This window comes from Cebus imitator, unplaced genomic scaffold (assembly GCF_001604975.1).
Source record: "Cebus imitator isolate Cc_AM_T3 unplaced genomic scaffold, Cebus_imitator-1.0 Scaffold64, whole genome shotgun sequence".
NCBI lineage: Eukaryota > Metazoa > Chordata > Mammalia > Primates > Cebidae > Cebus > Cebus imitator.
Window position 1 is genome coordinate 7,512,294 of NW_016107379.1, and position 20,227 is coordinate 7,532,520.

The 20,227-nt window shown below is 45.6% G+C and overlaps 1 protein-coding gene across 1 annotated transcript in view; it reads right to left on the minus strand.

Moving 5' to 3' along the window:
* Positions 1–20,227, minus strand: part of SNX30 (sorting nexin family member 30) — a 120,742-nt gene that overhangs the window by 20,262 nt on the left and 80,253 nt on the right. The window contains exons 5-7 of the mRNA XM_017530366.2: positions 18,260–18,455; positions 16,339–16,538; positions 4,146–4,232 (exon numbers count right to left, since the gene is read on the minus strand). Of these exons, the coding sequence (XP_017385855.1) occupies positions 4,146–4,232; positions 16,339–16,538; positions 18,260–18,455 (483 nt within the window). The remainder of the gene's footprint in view (positions 1–4,145; positions 4,233–16,338; positions 16,539–18,259; positions 18,456–20,227) is intronic.

Genomic DNA, 20,227 nt, shown 5'->3' on the forward strand with positions numbered 1-20,227 from the left:
CCCTCCCCACACACACACGTTGCACGCCCTCCCCACACACACGCCACACACCCCCACACACACACACCACACACCTCCCCACACACACCATGCGCCCGCCCTCCTCCCCACGGCCCATCTCCTCACCTGCACTCCACCACCACCCATTTAAACTTCTTCTGCTAGCACCGCACCTAGAATGAGGCTACCCGTGGGTCAGGGCCTAAAACAGTGCCCCACTTTTCACCTTTTGGAGATAACTAGGAATTCTGTGAAGCCTTCTACCTGGCATCCATTCTTTTTGGAACTAGTAATACTGCATGTATTAGCACCGTAAGGAGTCCAACGCAGAAGACAGAAAAAGGCAGAAGCTCCCTCTCAGTTACCCCCACTGTGATTCGAGGGTGTGGATGCTCCCGGTCCCATTTTAAATGTAATTCCTCAGCTTCTCCTTATCTTCTTACGGAAGATAAGCAGATGCCCCCCACCTTAGATTCTAAGGTGTACACCAGACTGTGGTCCAGCAGGTGCAGCAGAAGGCAGCCAGCCCCTACTAAGTAAGTGCATGTCGCTTCTCCAACCTCACAATTAACATGAAGAAGGCCAAGTCTCCACGGTCCAAAGCTCCATCTGCCTGGGAATCACCACCTCAGTGTCTGCTAAGCTTTCTCCAGCCTCAGCCCAACCACAAAGCAAACCTCTGAATTCTAGGACACCACTCTTCCCCAGCTCCAGGGGCCTCCACACCCTTGGCCCTCAGCACACACTCCTCCAGCCCAAGACATCCTAGGACTCCCCTGGGCCAATGACCACAGTTCCAATCTTCATCATCTGCCTTTCCATAGCTATATGCAGCCTTTACGCTCTGGTGTAGATCACTAGGGGTGATGCTGGAATCAACACAACAAACATGCACAGCATAGAGAGTCACTTGGCATCAAAGAGGCTGGGCAATCTGTCCAGCTCCTCTGTGCCTCATTTCCTCACCCATGAAATGGGGAAAGAACAATGCCTTCCCTCTGGGCCTCCAATGACCACTGCGGTGATTCTGTGACACAATTAACATTAAAAACACTACCCAAAACCAAGGTGTCTCATTTCTCAGGTATGGGTTTCAAGTTCCAAAGCTGGCTCCTCTTCCAGGTATGTCTTGGCATGGTGGTGGCGGCAGCAGCAGGAACCATGACCAAGGAGGGAAACCCCAACAGCTCTGAGGTCAAACCATTTCCCTGATTCGTGGGGTCCCTGCTGTTATCTTAACAACGTTCCCCACCCTCACCTCCTTCTTTGAAAACAAATATACCTTCCACTTACAAACCAAAAAGAGGCAGAGTAACATGATGGTAGGTGGCAAGATTCTAAAGTCAAACTGCAGGGTGCCACCCTAGTCTACGAGTGCTAGTTGCATGATACTGGGCCTTGGTTTGCTCATCTCTCAAATGGGAATAATGATGGTACCCAAACCTCATGGTTGTGGTGTGGAATCAATGAGATTTTACGCACACGTGCACATAAACACACGCACAATTGTCACCTCACTATCTGGTGGGGCAGGGCGGGGACTGGTTCCAGGACTTGTGAATGCTCAAGTCCCGTATATAAAATGATGTAGTGTTTGCATATTACCTATGCACAGTCTCCCGTATACTTTAAATCATCTCTAGATTACTTAAAATACCTAATACAACGTAAATACCATGTAAATCGTCCTTATACAGATTGGGCATCCCCAATCTGAAAACCCAAAATGCCTCAAAATCCAAAACCTTTTTTTTAAAGATGGGGTCTCTGGATGTTGCCCAGGCTGGAGTGCGGTGGCCGTTCACAGGTGCAATCATAACACACTGCAGCCTCTAACTCCTGGCCTCAAGGGATCCTCCCACCTCAGCCTCCAGAGTAAGAGGAAATACTGACACGCACCACTGCGCCTGGCTCAAGATCTGAAACTTTTTGAGTGTCAACATGAGAGAAGTGGGAAATGCTGCACCTGACCGCATGTGATGGGTTGTAGTCAAAATTCTGTTTCATGCACAAAATTATTTAAAATATTCTATAAAAGGACCGTTAGGCTATGTGTATAAGGTGTATAAGAAACATAAATAAATCTCATGTCTAGACTTTGGTCCTACTCCCCAAATCTCTCTCTCATTATGTATACACAAATATCCCAAAATCTGAAACACTTCTAGTTTTAAGCATTTTGGGTAAGAGATAGGAAACCTGTACTGTATTCATTTTTTGCCTTTTGTTATTTTCTATTGTTGTATTATTATTTTTTATTGTTCTCCCCCCGCCCCCCGCCTCCGCCCCCAGTACTCTCAATCTGCAATTGGCTAAATCTGCAGATGTGGAACCCATGGATATGGAGGGCCAAGTTGCATACTGGCCATTATTACCCATTCTTAATCCTGGCTCGGGGAAGAGAAAGGCAACAACAGAGTAAAAATGCATCTGACCAATACAACAGATGCATTTTTACAGCTGGGATCCTCTATCTAGACCCAGAACAGAAAACTGCCTTTGCAAAAATTATAACTGAGGAATTATGACAGTGAAAGAGATCAGACCTAACCCACTGCATCTTGCTTTTTTTTTTTTTTTTAGATGGAGTTTTGCTCTTGTTGCCCAGGCTGGAGGGCTATGGCATGATCTCGAGTCATTGTAACCTCCGCCTCCCAGGTTCAAGTGATTCTCCTGCCTTGGCCTCCCGAGTAGCTGGGATTACAGGTGCCCGCCACCATGCCCAATTAAGCTTTTGTAGTTTTAGTAGAGACAGGGTTTCACCATGTTGGCCAGACTGGTCTTGAACTCCTGACCTCAGGTAATCCACCCACCTTGGCCTCCCAAACTGTTGGGATTACAGGCGTGAGCTACCATACCCAGCCTCCATCTTGCTTCTCACTATTAATCTGTCCTTGTTCATTCCTGGGCATAGGGTGAACTAGCCTTGGAAAGGACTTCAGTTTATGATTTGACTCTAAAACAAAACTGGTAAAAGCCCTTTCCTGAAAACACCTCTTTCTTTCCTGGGAACCAGTCTGGTTTTGCAGAACAAATTAGCTACTTAGGAATTAAGGTTTAGGGGTCATGCAGCCTCTGTCTAGAAGAGTCTAAACCTCCCCAAATTGCTCCTGGGGATAAGACCTCTATTGTAAAACCCAAGATCAGTGCTTGAGGTGTTTTGTAGACCCTGCACTCAATGGATCAGCTGTCACCACCCAAATAGTAATCTGGCCCAACCAGGTCTGCGATCTCACCCAGGAGCAGAAGACACAGCAAAAAACCTCACTTCCACCCACTATGATTCCGTCTCCAACCTGACCAATCAGCACTCCCTACTTCCTGAGCCCCTACCCACCACATTATCTTTAAAAACTCTGATCCCCAAATGCTCAGAGAGAATGATTTGAGTAATGGTAAAACTCCAGTGTCTCGTACAGCTGGTTCTGTGTGAATGACTCTTTCTCCATTACAATTTCCCTGTCTTGACAATTCAGCTCTGTCGAGGCAGCAGGCAAGGTGAACCCACTGGGCAGTTACAAACACGGGAGCCAGAAGGTATCCTAGACAAGCTAGATCAGTGCGGCTCAAACTCTGTGGAGTAAACGGCCACTTTTTCTTGGCCATTTTCCCCAATTTGACCAAGCTGTGGTCCTGCCGTGCATAACCAGCATGCGGCTCACTCCACATGCGACTCCTCACGTGAGTTTAACACGCTTGTCTCGGGTGTTCAACACAATGTGTTCCACCGGTTCTGTAGCAGCATCAAATTGCTATAGAAGTTTCCTAGTGCTTCCATACGTTCCTCATCATGGATCGTGCAGTTTGTGGGCCTATGAACCACATTTTGAAAGCACTGATTGAAGCCATTCTTTCCTTCTCTCTGCAATGCCATCTTATGGAGCCAAGAACTGCCAATGAATGGCAGAGCTGTGAGTCTTTAAAAATAAAAAAATAGGCCCAGGAGACAGTGTGAAACTCAATCCCAAGTGAACATTAGGAACTCGCCGAAATAGGACAGAAAAGGGAGTGAAAAGAGGATATCGTCATTAACGTAGCCCAGGCGGCACTGATCACTCTCAGTCACACAGATCTAGAGATGAGAATGCGTTTAGCACCAGCAGGGAGATAGCTGCTTTGCAGCCCTTGCCAGGTGCTTCCCTGACCTTGGGGCGGTCTTCCTTCCGCAGAGCCACAGCTTCCAGTTTGGCTTCGTACTCTGCTTGAACTTGGTCCCTCTTCTTCAATACGCTCTGTGGGAGGCAGAGAGGAGAAGCATGTAACACCGAGTCCACAAAGAGGCCTCCCACCCTCAGGCGATTGCTTCTTTTCCCCTCATGCCTCCCAAAATCAAGGCCTACCCCGGGCCAGGCCATGTGTCCTAGGAAAAGGCCATGGCAGAAACTCCAGAGGAAGCAGGGGAAAGGAGGGAACAGGGAAGACCCTCTCCTGAGACTGGGGTTTCTAGTAGAGTAACTCCAACCTGATGCTAAAAGGGAAGAAATTCTAGGGAAAGGCAAGTGGGGGAAACAGCACCCATCCATTGCCACACTGCTGGGAGGACTCTCTGCCTCAACGTGTGCAGCCAGAACCCAGCTGTGTAGAAATGTGGAGCTTTGCAGGCTACAATACAGGATGTTTTCTGAACTCTTAAAGGAAAAGTCTACAGCAAGAGAACTCTTCATTCTTTAATTCACTGAGTGGACCCCTAGAGGACTGATCCATTCACTGATTCATTCATTAGCAACTTACTAATCCTCTATTCTGGTCAAGATATAGAAAGAGCAAAGGGATGCACTCCCTACCTGAGGGGTTCAGTGTAACAGAGGCTCAGACACAGCATGTGTCTGTATGTGCTAAAGTGACTATGCACGCATGTGCAAATCCAGAATTCCTAGAACCATGCAAGCAGCCCACCAGAGGGAAGGGTCAAGGGGCCCAAAGACAGCCAGCCCTGGATGGGACGAGAGTGAGGCAAGCCAGGCACCCGGGGTGCAAAACGTAAGGAGATACTCCCTCTCTGGCCCATGTGAGTATAAAGTCGGCACCAGAGAGTGAATGCCCCGTAAATCTCTGCCTGGGGCTCCCCTCACCAGGCGCTCTGCTGCTATGATCCCACCAAGCAAAACAAAAAAGCTTGCAGCAGACATTCTAGAAAGGTATCTGTTTCATTCAAGGGTTTCTTTTTTCCTCCTTTAGTAGAATCAAAAGTGGCAAACCAAGAGTGATAAGAACTTTCTTTTCTGCTAACTCAAAAGAAATAAATTGCTATGAAAGTTTCTAATCATGCACTTTCCCCACAGGGAAACTTCCAGCAGAGCGTGGAGTCAAGGCAGGAAGGGGTCACTCCTTGGCTAAGTAAAGGCACCCTGTGTCCCTGATTGCTAAAAGATGACAGGCAACTGAATAGGTGAGAGGGCTGTGGGGTCAGCTTTCTAATGGAATGTGTCAATACCAGGAACCTCAAGTCTTCCTCTGAAGAGTTGGCTTTATCACTTAAGAGTTGAGAAGTGTTTTATCATGAAATGAAAATGAGGTAAAAATCGCAAGAATCTTTCATCAACTGCCAGTCAGCTGTCTCCTAAGTGCTCTGACATTCCCTCCCCACACTCATTCATCTTGAAGTATGAATATTTACAGTGCCATTCAATGGAACTTGGTTACAATGGAAATGTTCTGTAATCTGCACTCATACAGGAGCCACTACCTCCACATGCCTACTGAGCACTTGGAACAAAGCTAGTAGGACTGAGGAACTCGGTTTATGTTTTTACTTAATGTTACTAATTTGAATTTAAACTTAAATAGCCACATATGGCCAGTGACTGCCATACTGGATGACGTGAATCTATAAAGTAAAACAAAACAAAACAAAAATAACAGGACTCCTTTGTGGACTTCAGAGAGCCCAGAAAATAATATAAATCTATTGGTCTGGTACCAGCAGTAGTAAAAATCCTATTCTCCATGGACGTGCAAACGTGGCTCCCTAAGGAGCAATGACACAGCAGAGTGGGGCCGTCTGGGACGCTTCTCACTGGTGTGCACTTCCCTTCACAGGACGCCAAGCATCTTACTGGAAAAAACACACGCATCCAGACTACCACTTCTAGGAAGGAACATGAGTTGTCCCAGTGACACACACTCTGTCAGTGTGGCAAGAACCTCCTCACTAAAGCTATTGTAAAACAATGCCCTGGAACAATGTCAGAGCCGCACAGAAGCTCCTGAACAGCACTGTAAATATTCCTGCTCGAAGATGAATGAGTGTGGGGAGGGAATGTCAGAGCACTTAGGAGGCAGCTGAGTGGTAACTGACAAAAAAAAAAGTTGCAATTTTTACTTCATTCTTCTGGCACTGCTGGGGCTGCAAGCCCCTCTGACACTGTGAGAGGTGGGGAGGAGATGCATCAATGCACTCAGCTATGACAGTCCAAAAGCATCTCCTCTCCCCATGCCCAGAACAGGCAAGGGAGCCTGCAGATCCAGTCAGATCCCTCCCTCCAGTTAACCTGGGCCTGCCCTGGCCCACAGGAGAGGCAGAGGCTGACTGGTGGATCCGCCCTAACGGCCCTGCATCACCGGACAGCACACAGGCTCACAGCAACTCTGCAGAGGAGAAAGCGCACCATCCCTATTCTATAAACGAGAAGATTAAGGTGTGGTGGAGGTCCTGTTCAAGGCCACATCTGGCTCACGGCGCAGCAGTGACTCATGCAGGCTGTTCCTCTGCCTTCCAGCGTATGGCTTCGCAGCAGGCTCACAATCCAGCCATGCTAAAGGCTGGGCGACGTGTTCTGAATCCAGACAAACTGCTGACAACCATCACTCTTGCTGGAACACCTTTGCACGCTGTTGGTGATGTTCTCAGAGGACAGACCCCCAGCCTAGTCTCTGTTGATAAAACTGGTCAAACCAGCCTGTGGCTGTGAGGTAAAGAGGCCAACGGACCAAGCCAGCATCTGCAGAGAGGTCCCTCCATCATGGAGTGACAAGCAGAAGAGAGTCATCATCCAAGCTTCTCACAGAACTTTATAGGGGGCTCAGTCTCATGGATATGACACATTGGAAAGGTGAAGGGCACAGTGAGACTTTGCTGCTCACACCTTGCGCCACCTGCCCTCCTCCACATGCCCATCCTCCCCTGCTTCTGCCCTGCCTTCATACGTCTTCATTCATCTAGCCAGGGATGGGGATACAGCAGAGATCAATTCACAAAACCACGAGGAGCTTACATTCCAGAGGGGAGGCAGACAAGCAGCAAGTAAACTATATGGTAGGTAGCTCTGGGCATTAAGGAGGAAAAATAAGCCAGGAATGGAAGATAAGCACCAAGGGTCTGGGGAGGGCAAAACTGTACAGAGGGCTCCCAAGGAGGGCCTCACACTCAGAAGGTGACTTTTAACTAGAAACATGGAATAAGTTCCTCTCCGACACTTATTTGTTTAAATATAGAACATTTTGTCATGATTTCAAGTGGTCCTAATAATCTGGAACTTTCTCTCTTTTCCAGTGAAGACAAGGCAAATGACTCTTTAACAAATAAATTACAAGGAAAAATAAATGAACAAAGAAAGATTTTTTTTAATATTTAAGAAACATGCCAATTCATGTATAGAACCTATCTGGATCCCAATTTGGAAAAAGAAACAAACTGTGTCTGAGACAAACTGGGGAAATTTGAACACTAACTGGATATTTAAACATAATTAGGTAGTCTTTTTTTTTTTTTTTAAGAATGCTTGTGTTTTAGAGATATGAACTAAATGTTTCTGTACTAAATAATATGATGTTCAGGATTTGTGTTAAATTAAACCACAGGGTGGGAGTTGGGAGCAGGGTGACAGAGAGACAGAACAAGATGAGTCATGAGTGGGCAACTGCTGATGCTAGCTGGGACGCGCGCGGGGAGGCTGGGACGTGCGCGGGGAGGCTGGGACGCGCGCGGGGCGGCTGGGATACATGTGGGTTTATTGCTTTCATTCTATTTTGTGATGTGTTTGAATTTTTCCATAATAAAAAGGCTAAACAATAGAAACATAATATCTGTCATCCAAATGTTTGAAAATTAATGTCATTAAGAGATTTAAAGTTATGTCATCCATGAAATATTAATCAAACAGCCTTTATCTACAATGACAAAATGTCTGGAAGAGTTAGATGACAGATGCATTCTGTGGTTTGGCTTTCAACATCTGCACTGGATTTTTCCCAAGAAAGGCCACAGTGGTCAGTATCTACAGGAAAACGCAACAGCCCTTCCCCAGACTCATGCACACGTCTTTCCCTGCCCAGGCTGTGGGCTCACAAACTATGTGAGGGGGAAAGGCAGAAAAAGAGCCCCAGCACCAAAGTTCAGCAGCTACCAAAAAGCTTCTTCAAGCCCCAAAAGTTTTTCAGCTTCAAAGCTTTGTGGAAGAGCAACGCCAGGATGCAGGGCTGAAAGATGATACCAAAGCAACAGGAACAGCTCAGCTCCCGGTACAGAACTGCAGGATGGGATGGTTCATATTTCTGTATGACAGGGCTGACAACCCAAGATCCAAGTGGAATTCACATAGGGTAATGGGTGTTCAGTAATAAAGAGCAAAGGAGAATAAAAATAAAATAACCACAGAGCCCTGTGGCTTAGGGCAGCCCTCTAGAAGGGCACTTTCCTGCAGGCAGGAAAATGAGTCCGACTTGGTCCTGGTGGTATCACTAGCTTTGGTTAAATGACTGAGTTCAGGTTACACCTTTCAACATGCTCCTTTTACACATTCATTCTATGGAAACCAGGACCACCTGTGAGTTAGATGTTCTAGGGCAATGTTGGTAATACTGAAACCACACATTACCCTTCATTTTAAAAGATACTCTTTTTTTTTTTTTTTTTGAGACAGAGTCTTGCTCTGCCACCAGGCGCCAGGCTGGAGTGCAGCGGTGGGATCTCGGCTCACTGCAACCTCCGCCTCCCAGTTTCAAGCAATTCTCCTGCCTCAGCCTCCCAAGTAGCTGGGACTACAGGCACACGCCACCACGTCCAGCTAATTTTTGTATTTTTAGTAGAGATGGGGTTTTACCATGTTGGCCAGGATGGTCTTGATCTCTTGACCTTGTGATCTGCCCACCTCAGCTTACACAAAAATTAGAAAATTTAAAGGAGGGAGAAAAGTCATACACAATCTCATCATGCAGACACAACCAGTGATCCATTATTTCTTCCCTTCTGGTCTTTTTCCTTGAATGACTTCTTTGATGCTTCCCATTTCTGTTTTCTCCGCCTGCACACTTGCTATTCAGATGGTCTGATCCTCTAACTTTCATATTTTTTCTCCAATTCTCCTTTTGTATCTTTTCACATGTGACTTCCTTAACTTTTTCTTCTAACTCTTTATTATTTTTTTAGTCCTATCATGATTTTAATTTCCAAAAGCTCTTTGTTCTCTGAATCTTTAAAAACTGTTTTATGGCTGTGATACCTTCTCTTTTGGAAAATATTAACAATTTTTTTTTCTAGAAACTTTCTTCTCCATCAGCGTTTTATTCAATAGGATTTTTCTTCTCTGTTTTTACTTCTGATACTTGTATTCAAATATTCCCTTAAATATCTGGTGACCCCTGTCTGTCCACTCATCCAAGAGGGAAACTCCACGGAAATGGACTGGGAAGCTGTCTGCACAGAGGGCTTGTTGACATTCTCCGTAGGAGATTTGGCTGAGTCCTTTCATTGAGGGACCACCCTGGGTCTTCACCATCAGCCAATATCAGTATCTGTGGTCACTTCTCTTGGCCCATCCAGATTTTCTAGAAAAGGCTCTTCCCCTACTTGCATGGAGGATCCATGCAGGAGAAGAGTCCCAACATCAGTAATCTTTCACTGAACACCCACCCTCAAGTGTGCTTAGAGTCTCTTGGTCCAGAGATGCAACTTTGCCCCCTCCAGAGAATTGACCCCCAGTTCTGCCAGAGTGGAGAAGAATCAGGGGCCCCTGTGTGAGCAAGGAGGAGAGGATTGAAGCTAGGATTCTTAAGCAGACTCTGGATTTCTTCTTCTCTTCAGCTCTACCTCTCCCTCAGTCCCAGAGGGGCGTGGTGCTGCCAACTCTTGACCTTTTGGAGGGGTCCACAGCATAAACCAGGTGGCTTCTCAGTTTTTTCCCCTACAGTCGGTTTCCAAATCAGCTTGAGTCATTTAAAGTACTTAATCTCAATCTGTTCCCAAAATTGTACTGCTATTGCCTCCTTGCCTATTGCTCTTGTCTGTGGGATTATGACTTTTTAAAAGAAAATCCTTGTAGCATCATTTTGGTGAAGTTTAAATGTGTATTCAGCCTGCCATTACTGGGAATCTCAGCGTTCTTTTTTTTTTTTTTTTTTTTAAAGCCTTTGAGATCATGTACATTTCACATCCCGCTTCTTCATATTTTTATTTTAGCTGCAAGAAATTAGCCCCTCTGTATAATCTCTTTTGTTCAGGAAAGGGGTTTTTTCCCCTGACAACTCTATCTTCCAGAAAATCTTCATTTCAGTTTTTGAAAGGCAGTGGAAATGGCCAACCTAAAGCACCAACTGGTCCCCGGACCTTGACTCATTAGCACCACCTTGTGGTCCTGTAGGGAAGAGGTGGGCAGGGTAAAGAAACCTCCTGTCAATTTTTGAAAAGGACTACCCTGAAATGTTGTGGACGTTATCTTCAATAAACCTTGTCTTTAAACCAAAACTTCTGCATCCACATCTCACACCTGTAATCATGATCACCTACAATGTCCATATTATTAAATCCAACAGACATATTTTGCCCCTTCTTAAAATATTTCTCTTGGCTTCACGGAGGCAATCCTCTACTGTATCTCTCCTGCCACCCCAACACTGCCTTTGTGGGCTCCTTTGCTCTTGTTCTTTCCTCTTAAGGTAAAACACCAACAAATATGACCATGCCACGGGCACAGGCCTTGACACTCTATGCACCTCAATCGCATCTCCCCAGATGATCTCCATCAGTCTCAGAGATTTAAATATCATTCATACACTAATGACTCTCAAATTTCTATTCCCACTCTGGACTAACTCATAACCAACTGCCATGACATCTCCACTTTAATGACTAAGAGGCATTCTGAATTCCACAGGCCCAAACCAGTGGACTTCCAACTGCCCCACCTGTTCCTCCCTGGACCCTCCCCATCCCAGTAAACAGTACTGCTATCCCACCAGCTGCTAAAGCCAAAAACCCCAATTCCTTTCTTATTTTGCATCACTACAGCAGCAAGTGCCATTGGCCCTTCATCCAAAATATACCCCAAATCTATCCACGTCTCTACCACTGCAGTCCAGGCTCTACCACCTAGTCTTCTGCCCTTGGCTCCCTGTGATAGCCTTCTCAGTAGCCTTCTCAACCACCACTCTCATCCTTTACAATCTGTTCTCCATACTGTAGCACTAGTCGTCTCCCTAAAGTAAAAATCACATGCTGTCATCTCCCTGCACAAAGCCAAATGGCTTCCCTTCTAGTCCTTTCAATAAAGTCCAGACTCTTACCAGCCTTTAAGATGGTCTTTAAGGTGCTACTTCAGGACCAGGCTCCTACCTGTCTTTGACCTCACTGCTTACCACTTACTTCCTTGCTCAACAGGCTCCACTCACAACAGCCTTTCCAATCTGCAAAGACTCTTGAGCTCATTTCAGCTTTCAGACCTTTGCACTGGCTGCTCCCCTCGGCCTAAAATGTTCCATCTTCTGGCCCTTGCGCAGCTCACTCCCATACGTCATCCAAGTCTCCAGCCACAGCTGCCTTCTCCATGTGACTTTCCCTTACAACCCACTCTTACTTCAGATCCTCACCCCACCCTAGTCATTCACCAAGACCCCTGGGATAAGCATGTGCATTAACATAAACCTCTTAAAAATAAAATATACAATGTGCAATGATTGTATATTTGCAAGTGTTCCAAATTCACCAAACTGTCTGATTCGATTACATATTTGCTGACCATCTTCTATGGATAAGGCAGCATGGAAAATAAGATGGTCCTGCCCAAACCTTCCTGAATAAAGCTTCTCCAACACTCGATCTAGTCATGACAATGCCAATACTCAAACGGCACTGCCAGAAGAGCGGTGGGGACTTTAAGAGGGTCTCTTTGAGCCCATCGCTACCCTAATTTCGTTTTACACACACAATTTGTAGGATGTGAAATCCTACATAAGGGCTCACCTGTGGGTGTCTGCAAGGTATTTAACTTGAGTCTGGGCTTAAGGGTAACTAACCTTTGGTACCCTTCTTCCGCCTACACACATACCCTTGGGCCACATGCCTTCAACCACCTTTCTAGTACAGGCTGTTCTCACTGCTCACTGCTTAAACTCACATTGTTCCATTTGTTCCGAGTGCCTTGATAATGGCCCTATTTTTCTAAGCTCTCTACCTCCAAAGGGAACAGAATGTACTCAGCCATAACTGTCCTGAAAGAAACACAACTGGAGGGCAGGCTTGAAAAGCCGGAAGTCACCAAGTCTGCTCTTGGCAAGTAGTAAACCCACAGCTGCAAGCTGATTGGTCACTAGGGAGTGTGGTCCTGCGGCCATGCAACAGAGAAAAGATTGACCCACAGAGGTCTGTTTCTTCATGTCAACAAAGAGCAAATGATACGGATGATCCTAAAGACCCTTTCAAATTCAGAGAGAAACCCCAACCACAGCCCCATCAGGACAGGACTTCGATGAGTCCTGGCATTTTCCCATCCAGGGATGGACCAGCCCTCTACCATTTCAAATTCCTAAGGCATAGGCCACTGCCTCCAAATGATGAGGACAAACACTCACCATTTGGTTCACTCAAGGGCATGATGAAGGTAGACTGGCAGAACCTCAGCACACAAGTAACCCCTCACCAAAACAAACCCAGGACTTTCTCAGCTCTGAGGACCATTCAGCAGCTGATGAAGAATGGGCCACAGGCTGGACACGGTGGCTCACACCCATAATCCCGGCACTTTGGGAGGCCAAGGCGGGCAGATCACTTGAGGTCAGGAGTTCAAGACCAGCCTGGCCAACATGCAGAAACCCCATCTTTACTAAAAACACAAAAATTGGCCAGGTATGGTGATGGGCACCTGTAATCCCAGCTATTCAGTAGGCTGAGGCAGAAGAATCGCTTGAACCCAGGAGGCAGGGGTTGCAATGGGCCAAGATCGTGCTGCTGCACTCCATTCCTTGGTGACAAAGCGAGACTCCATCTCAAAAAAAAAAAAAAAAAGAACAGGCCACAGCCAGGCCTGTGGCAAGTCCTCTGCTCCATGCTTAGTTTCCATACTGCACAACAAAGTCTGCCCTGCTTATGTTTCAAAAACCAGAAAGCCATTTTGGAAATGGAACTACATGACTCTCCTGGGGGAAGAAAATATACCTAAAAATTCTTAAAGAGCAGCAATGTGAAAAGGTGGGGAAGCCACTTAAGACACCTATCACTGTCTTGGTGTCTTTAGTCCCAGCCACACAGAGCCAAACAATCCTGGACACAGTCTTTGCTTTGCCATCCACTCTGCAGAGATGTTTTCCTGATGGAAAGAGGAGGAGCAGGTGCCTCTGTTTCTTATCAATTGGATTCGGCTCAGCTAGTATCGGGGATGGAGCCTGGGTTTTGGAGACTGCCAGTCCACACTTCCTCTTTTCCACGCCCTTCCCCAGGCAAGACTGTGTACAATCAATCCCATTCTCTCAGGCTGATTGACCTGATTTTTCAGGCTCAGTAAACAAGAAACTCAATACATATGCCCCACACATGGGGTGAAGAAAGAGCAAACAAATGTTTCTTTGATGCATAACTTAAATTACTCATGCAAACTTATGTCTCACAGTGTAATAACGTTTTAATAAAGATACCAGATAAACCCTTGCTATATGACATTTTAAAATTGTGCTTCGAATACAAATATAAACTAAGTACTAACATACTTGTCACATGCAGGAACAGAGTAATTTGCACTATAGTATCTCAGTGCTGTGTGCTGTGTATCCATTGGATTTTTGGTCTAGAAGGTTGGAGAGTATTTGATGAAGGGAGTGTATACATAAGCGACCAATCCAGGGACACTCCAGGGATTATAAAAATTTATTTTTGTTTATAAGAACAGACACCAGCCAGGCACGTGGCTCACGCCTGTAATCCTAACACTTTGGGAGGCTGAGACAGGTAGATCACGAGGTCAGGAGATCAAGAACATCCTGGCCAACATGGTGAAACCCCGTCTCTACTAAAAATATAAAAATTAGCTGGGTGTGGTGGCACATGCCTGTAATCCCAGCTACTCAGGAGGCTGAGGCACGAGAATCACTTGAACCCAGGGGGTGGAGGCCTCAGTAAGCCGAGACTGTGCCACTGCACTCCAGGCTGGCAACTGAGTGAGATTTGGTCTCAAAAAAAAAGGAAAAGAAAAAAAAAAAAAGAGCAGATACCATTAACTTGATAAGTGAAATATTCTGGTTCATTTTAAGGAAGTCAGGATGTCTTTCTATACTTGTTTCGGCCATAGGATGAAAAATTCAATGTGTATATCCCAAAATTTTTTTTTTAACGAAAGTCAACATGATACAGGAGAATGAGCTGCAAATTCACAGTCAGAAGTTTTGGTTTTCAGCCTCAGTTCCAACAATTTCCAACTAGTGGTCTCAGGCTAATGATCTCACATCTGACTGTATCCTACCACCACCATCATTTCCAACTTACAGATAACGAAATTCATACTATTTCCCTGATCACTGAGAGATTTAGATTCAATCCTGCCTTTGAAATGTTTTATTAGCAACTTCAGAGTGCACACATGAGAACGGGATTCACCAGAAGCTCCATTTTCCACTGTCCACACATTAATACACAGCAAGACCCTTAAAACCTTCACACCTGATAGGACAAGAAGGAATGGGGAGCATGGGTATGTGGGAGTTTGTCACTATTCTCTCTGCTTCTGTATGTGCTTAAAGTTCTCCATCACAATTTAAGTTTTTATAACTAGTTGATTATTTTTTATTCCTCTTCTCAAGCTGTACAATGTTTTCATGGATCCACAATCTTTTTGGTTTTACATTTTCTTTTTTTTTTTTTAAATAGAGACAGGGTTTCACCATTTTGGCCAGGCTGGTCTTGAACTCCTGACCTCGTGATCCACCCGCCTTGGCCTCCCAAAGTGCTGGGATTACAGGCATGAGCCACCTCGCCCAGCCGGTTTTACAGTTTTACAAACCAATGTTGACTGACAAGTTTCTCTCCGGAGATTCGGGTCAGTCCCTATTCAGGTCTTTCCTAACGGGATGCCCTAGATCTGCCCCAAAGACAGAGTAATCATGCAGAGGTCTCCTTTGTGAAGTAGGAGGGGCACCATTTAGAGGTGGGAATGTTCAACACTGAGCCACGTTTCTTTTTTTTATTGGTCATAAAGACTGGGTCTTTCCTCTAATCAGTGCCACCATCGTTGGAGTCTCCTGAAGCGATGCTCTCCAATCAGTCTACGCGCAGGCTGGGGGAGTTCCTAGCATGGGCACTGGTGCAATCCATCCTGCACTCTACCTGATTCTGCATACAGAATTTGGGGCCAGACATTTGTCCTTACAGTTCTTCTTCTTGTCCACCACTGCTAGACAAAAGACATTCTCACTGTTGTTCCTTTCATATATAATCTGCCCCTCCCTCTTTTTAAAAAAGCTTTCAAATTCTTATCACTTTTGTTCTAAAATTCCACAGTATGCTTTGGGTTGGTGATCTTTTCAATCCTTTTGCTGGGCAAATAGCATGTCCTTTTAATCAGGCGATTTATGTCTTCAGCTTTGGGGGATTTTCTTGTATTATTTCTTTTACAATTTCCTTCCCGCCGTCTTCCCTGTTCTCTCAGAAACTCTTAGCAGTAAGATGCTGAACCTTTGGGATTAATCCCCTATGTCTCTTTTCTTTCACATTTTCAGGACTTTTGCATTTTTGTTCTATTTTCCAATGGCTTTTGTTTTGTCTTACTTTAAGATTTCTTCAACTTTACCTTCCAACTTTATTATTCAATTTTATTTCAGCAATCATGTTTTAACTTCCAAGAGCTCTAATTAGCTATTACTTTTCCATGGCATCCTGCTCGTCTCATAGACATTGCATCTTCTTGAACTTTGGGAGAAACTGATAAGTATTTCTTCCCAAACTTTTTTTTCATTTAATTCACATACTTGGTTCACCATGTGCTCTATCTATATGTCCATGATGTCAGTCCACATGTCTGATCCTGCCCACCCAGGAAGAAGGAAACTTATACCACATGAAAATAGGCCACAATCCATTACTTTCTGATAACTGCTATGACAAAGAAGGTATCCAAGTACCCAGGAAGCCAGCCAGCTTACCTTCATGGAGTCAGAGTATAAAATATATTCCCTGAGCACGGGTAGGAAGTCTTCTGTCATGTCATCTGTCAGCTCTTCCAAGGCTGTAGAGCAGTTCCCAATGCAAGCTGACACACCCTCCAGGGGTTCAGCCAGCTCACCCTCCAAGGTGCTCCACGTGGAGTACACAGGCCCATATTCTCTCAGCTCCACAAGGTACTCTGAACAGGGAAGAGAAACCAATGAAAATCTGTCTGGGTAGCACTTGCTGCTATTACTGACTCAGTAATCACCACAGCCAAGGGCTCTCTACATGAACATGTGTTTCCTTGGCCGTTCACTCACCTAATCCCACTTTTCTTTAAACACAACATGTTTCTAGCACAATTGCTTGAAACCTCTGAAAGCTCATGCTACATCAATCCATTCCACCCCACGATGGGAATGCCGTGCCTCTGGATAATGGGCACTCCAGTACCTTATGGGAAAAAGTGGTAGCGGCCACATCCACCAAACATCTTCGAAAATAACCACTCATCTACACATACTGTGAAGCAGTATTTTAACAGGCACTGGGGGCAAAGTTTCATATAGGTGCAGGGAGATGTTTTTAAAGGTTAAAAAGACCAGGAACGGTGGCTCACACTTGTAATCCCAGCACTTTGGGAGGCTGAGGCAGGCAGGTCACAAGGTCAGGAGTTCGAGACCAGTCTGACCAACATGGTGAAACCCCATCTCTACTAAAAATACAAAAATTAGCCATGCATCTGTAATCCCAGCTACTCAGGAGGCGGAGGCAGGAGAATCATCTGAACCCGGGAGGTGGAGGCTGCAGTGAGCCGAAATTGTGCCACTGCACTCCAGCCTGGGTGACAGAGCGAGACTCCATCTCACCAAAAAAAAAGAAAAAAAAAAAAATCAGTCACAATGGATAAGTAGAATTTTAGGAAACATTTTGATACAAGATGTCGTCTTACACTGGCAGGTTTATTCTCGCACTTGGCGGTCACCTCAGCACCTTGGAGCCCATCAGAATTTACTCAGCACAATCTTTAGGTGTGGATGGTACCCAAGGCTATCTCCAAAAATCTATGGGCCCCACATGGTATCATCAGTGGATCAAGGAGAGGGAACAAGTACAAGGAATGAGGAAAAAAAATGTTGATTTTTTCCCCCTGTAAAAACCTGGCTCGTCATTTGTCACCAGGAGTCTTGCCATTATTACAACAGAACATCATCATCATGGCTTAGTGACCGATGAATGGCAACTGCTGGGGAATCTTCTCAACATGCTTCCCATGCCAGTGCCATCATTTACACTGTTCACGTCTGTCTGCCCCACACATATGTAAGGAGGCAAAAGATCCCAACATTCTGGGATGTGGCAAAGCAGGTGGCTCTGAGAGGGGTGGGTAGGAGGTGGAGGCAAAAACGAGGAAGAATCAATACAGGCCCTGGCAACTGCCCCATGCGGGAGGGGTGGGTTTAAATGAACCGGGGTGGGATGGGTGAGTCAGTTACAAGTCTGAAGATTCACCAGGGTCATAACTTTGGCAAACACAGGTCGCTGTGCTGTCCTTTTGTACCATCTTTCCGCCAAAAAGGTATCTAAGTTTGTCTTTAAATTATTGTTCCCTATGGATGAAGGGCAGTTGAGTCTATGTCTCCACTTTGAAAGCGAAAGTTAAGAGAGCGTAAAAGGAAATGGCTGGCGACTCAGCAGTGCTGGCCATGGGAAAAGCAAACACATGGCTGGCATGGTAGGACAAAGGACGGGGTGCAACGTGACATTCCAGTCACACCTACCTCCTCCCCTCCTTGTATTTCTTTGTTAAGCACAAGATGGCCTAGTTCTGTCACTCCAGCATTTTGCAGTTTGATTCTCTGTAGCACACATGAATGCCATTTCTGCCAATAATCCAAACCTCAACAGATAGCTCACCTATTTCTTCTTTGATGATCCGCTGGGCTATTCGATCAATGGTTCCCAGTTTGAGTGCAAATGTATCTAAGTAATCACCTATGGCTGCAAACTCCAGCGGCCGCGTCCTCAGCTTGTAGCCGCCAGTCACGTGCTTGACTGACTCGCCCATTCTGGTCAGCAATGCTATCCCTTGCTTCTTGTAGATGTTCAGATCCTGAGGATGATATGTGAACACTCAGAGCACCCACTTACTCACACGGGCAGGACTAAATAAAACAGCTTCTAAAAGCAGCTTCAGTTTGGAAATGGAGGACTCGGGAAACAAGGAACTGAGTCAGAGGACCCAATCACATTCACACGAGGACCTAGCCTGGACGTCATAACCACCAGACTCAGGCGCCGGTAGGTTGACATCTAGGATCCCTTTCAGCAGAGCTGAACTCCAGTCCTTAATCAAATTCACTCACCTGAGCACATTGCCCTTTAAACACAACACTGTTTCTAATTTTTTTTGAGACAGAGTCTGGCTGCCGCCAGGCTGGAGTGTAGTGGTCCGATCTCAGCTCACTGCAACCTCCGCCTCCCAGTTCAAGCGATTCTCCTGCCTCAGCCTCCTGAGTAGCTGGGATTACGGTGCGTGCCATCGTGCCCAGCTATTTTTTGTCTTTTTAGTAGAGATGGGGTTTCACCATGTTGGTCAGGATGGTCTGTCTCAATGTCTTGACCTTGTGATCTGACTGCCTCGGGCTCCCAAAGTCCTGGGATTACAGGTGTGAGCCACTATGCCCGGCCTCTAACATAATTTTTTTTAAAGTATCCATTTGTCCCATACAAAGTCCCCTATGTTGTCTTTAGGAGCAAAACTGAAGAGCAGAGGTTCCGAGATCCAGCACTCATTTATTTATACCCCAACTAAAGCCATGTAAGGAGAGTAAGGGTGGAAAGCAGGAAACAGTGACAGAAAAACATTGCTAGAAAACTCAGGCCTAGGATGGATGCTGTAAACAGCAAAACATTTTAATCCTGCATTTCTTGAAGGGAAAACTAGAAATAAGCTGAGTTTCATAACCCATTGTATCTAAATATAAAGAATATTAGCCAGACCAGGCACATTGGCTCATGCCTGTAATCCCAGCACTTTGGGAGGCTGAGGTAGGCAGATCACTTGAGGTCAGGAGTGCAAGACCAGCCTGGCCAACATGGTGAAACCCTGTCTCTACTAAAAATACAAAAAAAAAAAAAAGTATTAGTTGGGTTCCATGGCACATGCCTGTAGTCCCAGCTCTAAGGCATGAGAATCACTTGAACCCGGGAGGCAGAGGTTGCAGTGAGTCAAGATCGTGTCACCGCACTGCAGCCTGGGCAGCTGAGCAAGACTCTATCTCAAAAAAGAACAACAACAACGAAAAGCCTATTAGCCTACCTAATAAAACCAGCTTCCTCCTATCATCAACCCCTAAGAGGAACCTATAGCATCTTCAGGTTGTCCTGTGTCACCTGAAAGGGTAGCTTTCAAAATGTCTTTACAGAAAGTACAGGTGTCTGTTCCTCATATCCACTCACAATACAAACAGAATGTTAATTCCCAGACCTAGAAGGGCATGACTAGAGAAAGTGAAAGGAACCCAGAGGAAGGACATAGGTAGTTTTCTGGTGACCTGGCCTGATGCAGAAGACAGAGCAGAGAATGCAGAATTCATGGCTAACATGGCCCAACAGCCCCTCTGCATTTGATGTACAATTTCAGGCTGACGTCTCTATAGTATCTGAATATAGCCTCCTTGTGAATTCGCTTCCTTCTTCAGGCCTTCATTTCTGCTCTTGATCCACCCTTTCCTATTGAGGTGTGAGTGAGTGAGAGAGAGAGAGTCTGTGTGTGTGTGTGTGTGTTAGCCTCCTTGTGAATTCGCTTCCTTCTTCAGGCCTTCATTTCTGCTCTTGATCCACCCTTTCCTATTGAGGTGTGAGTGAGTGAGAGAGAGAGAG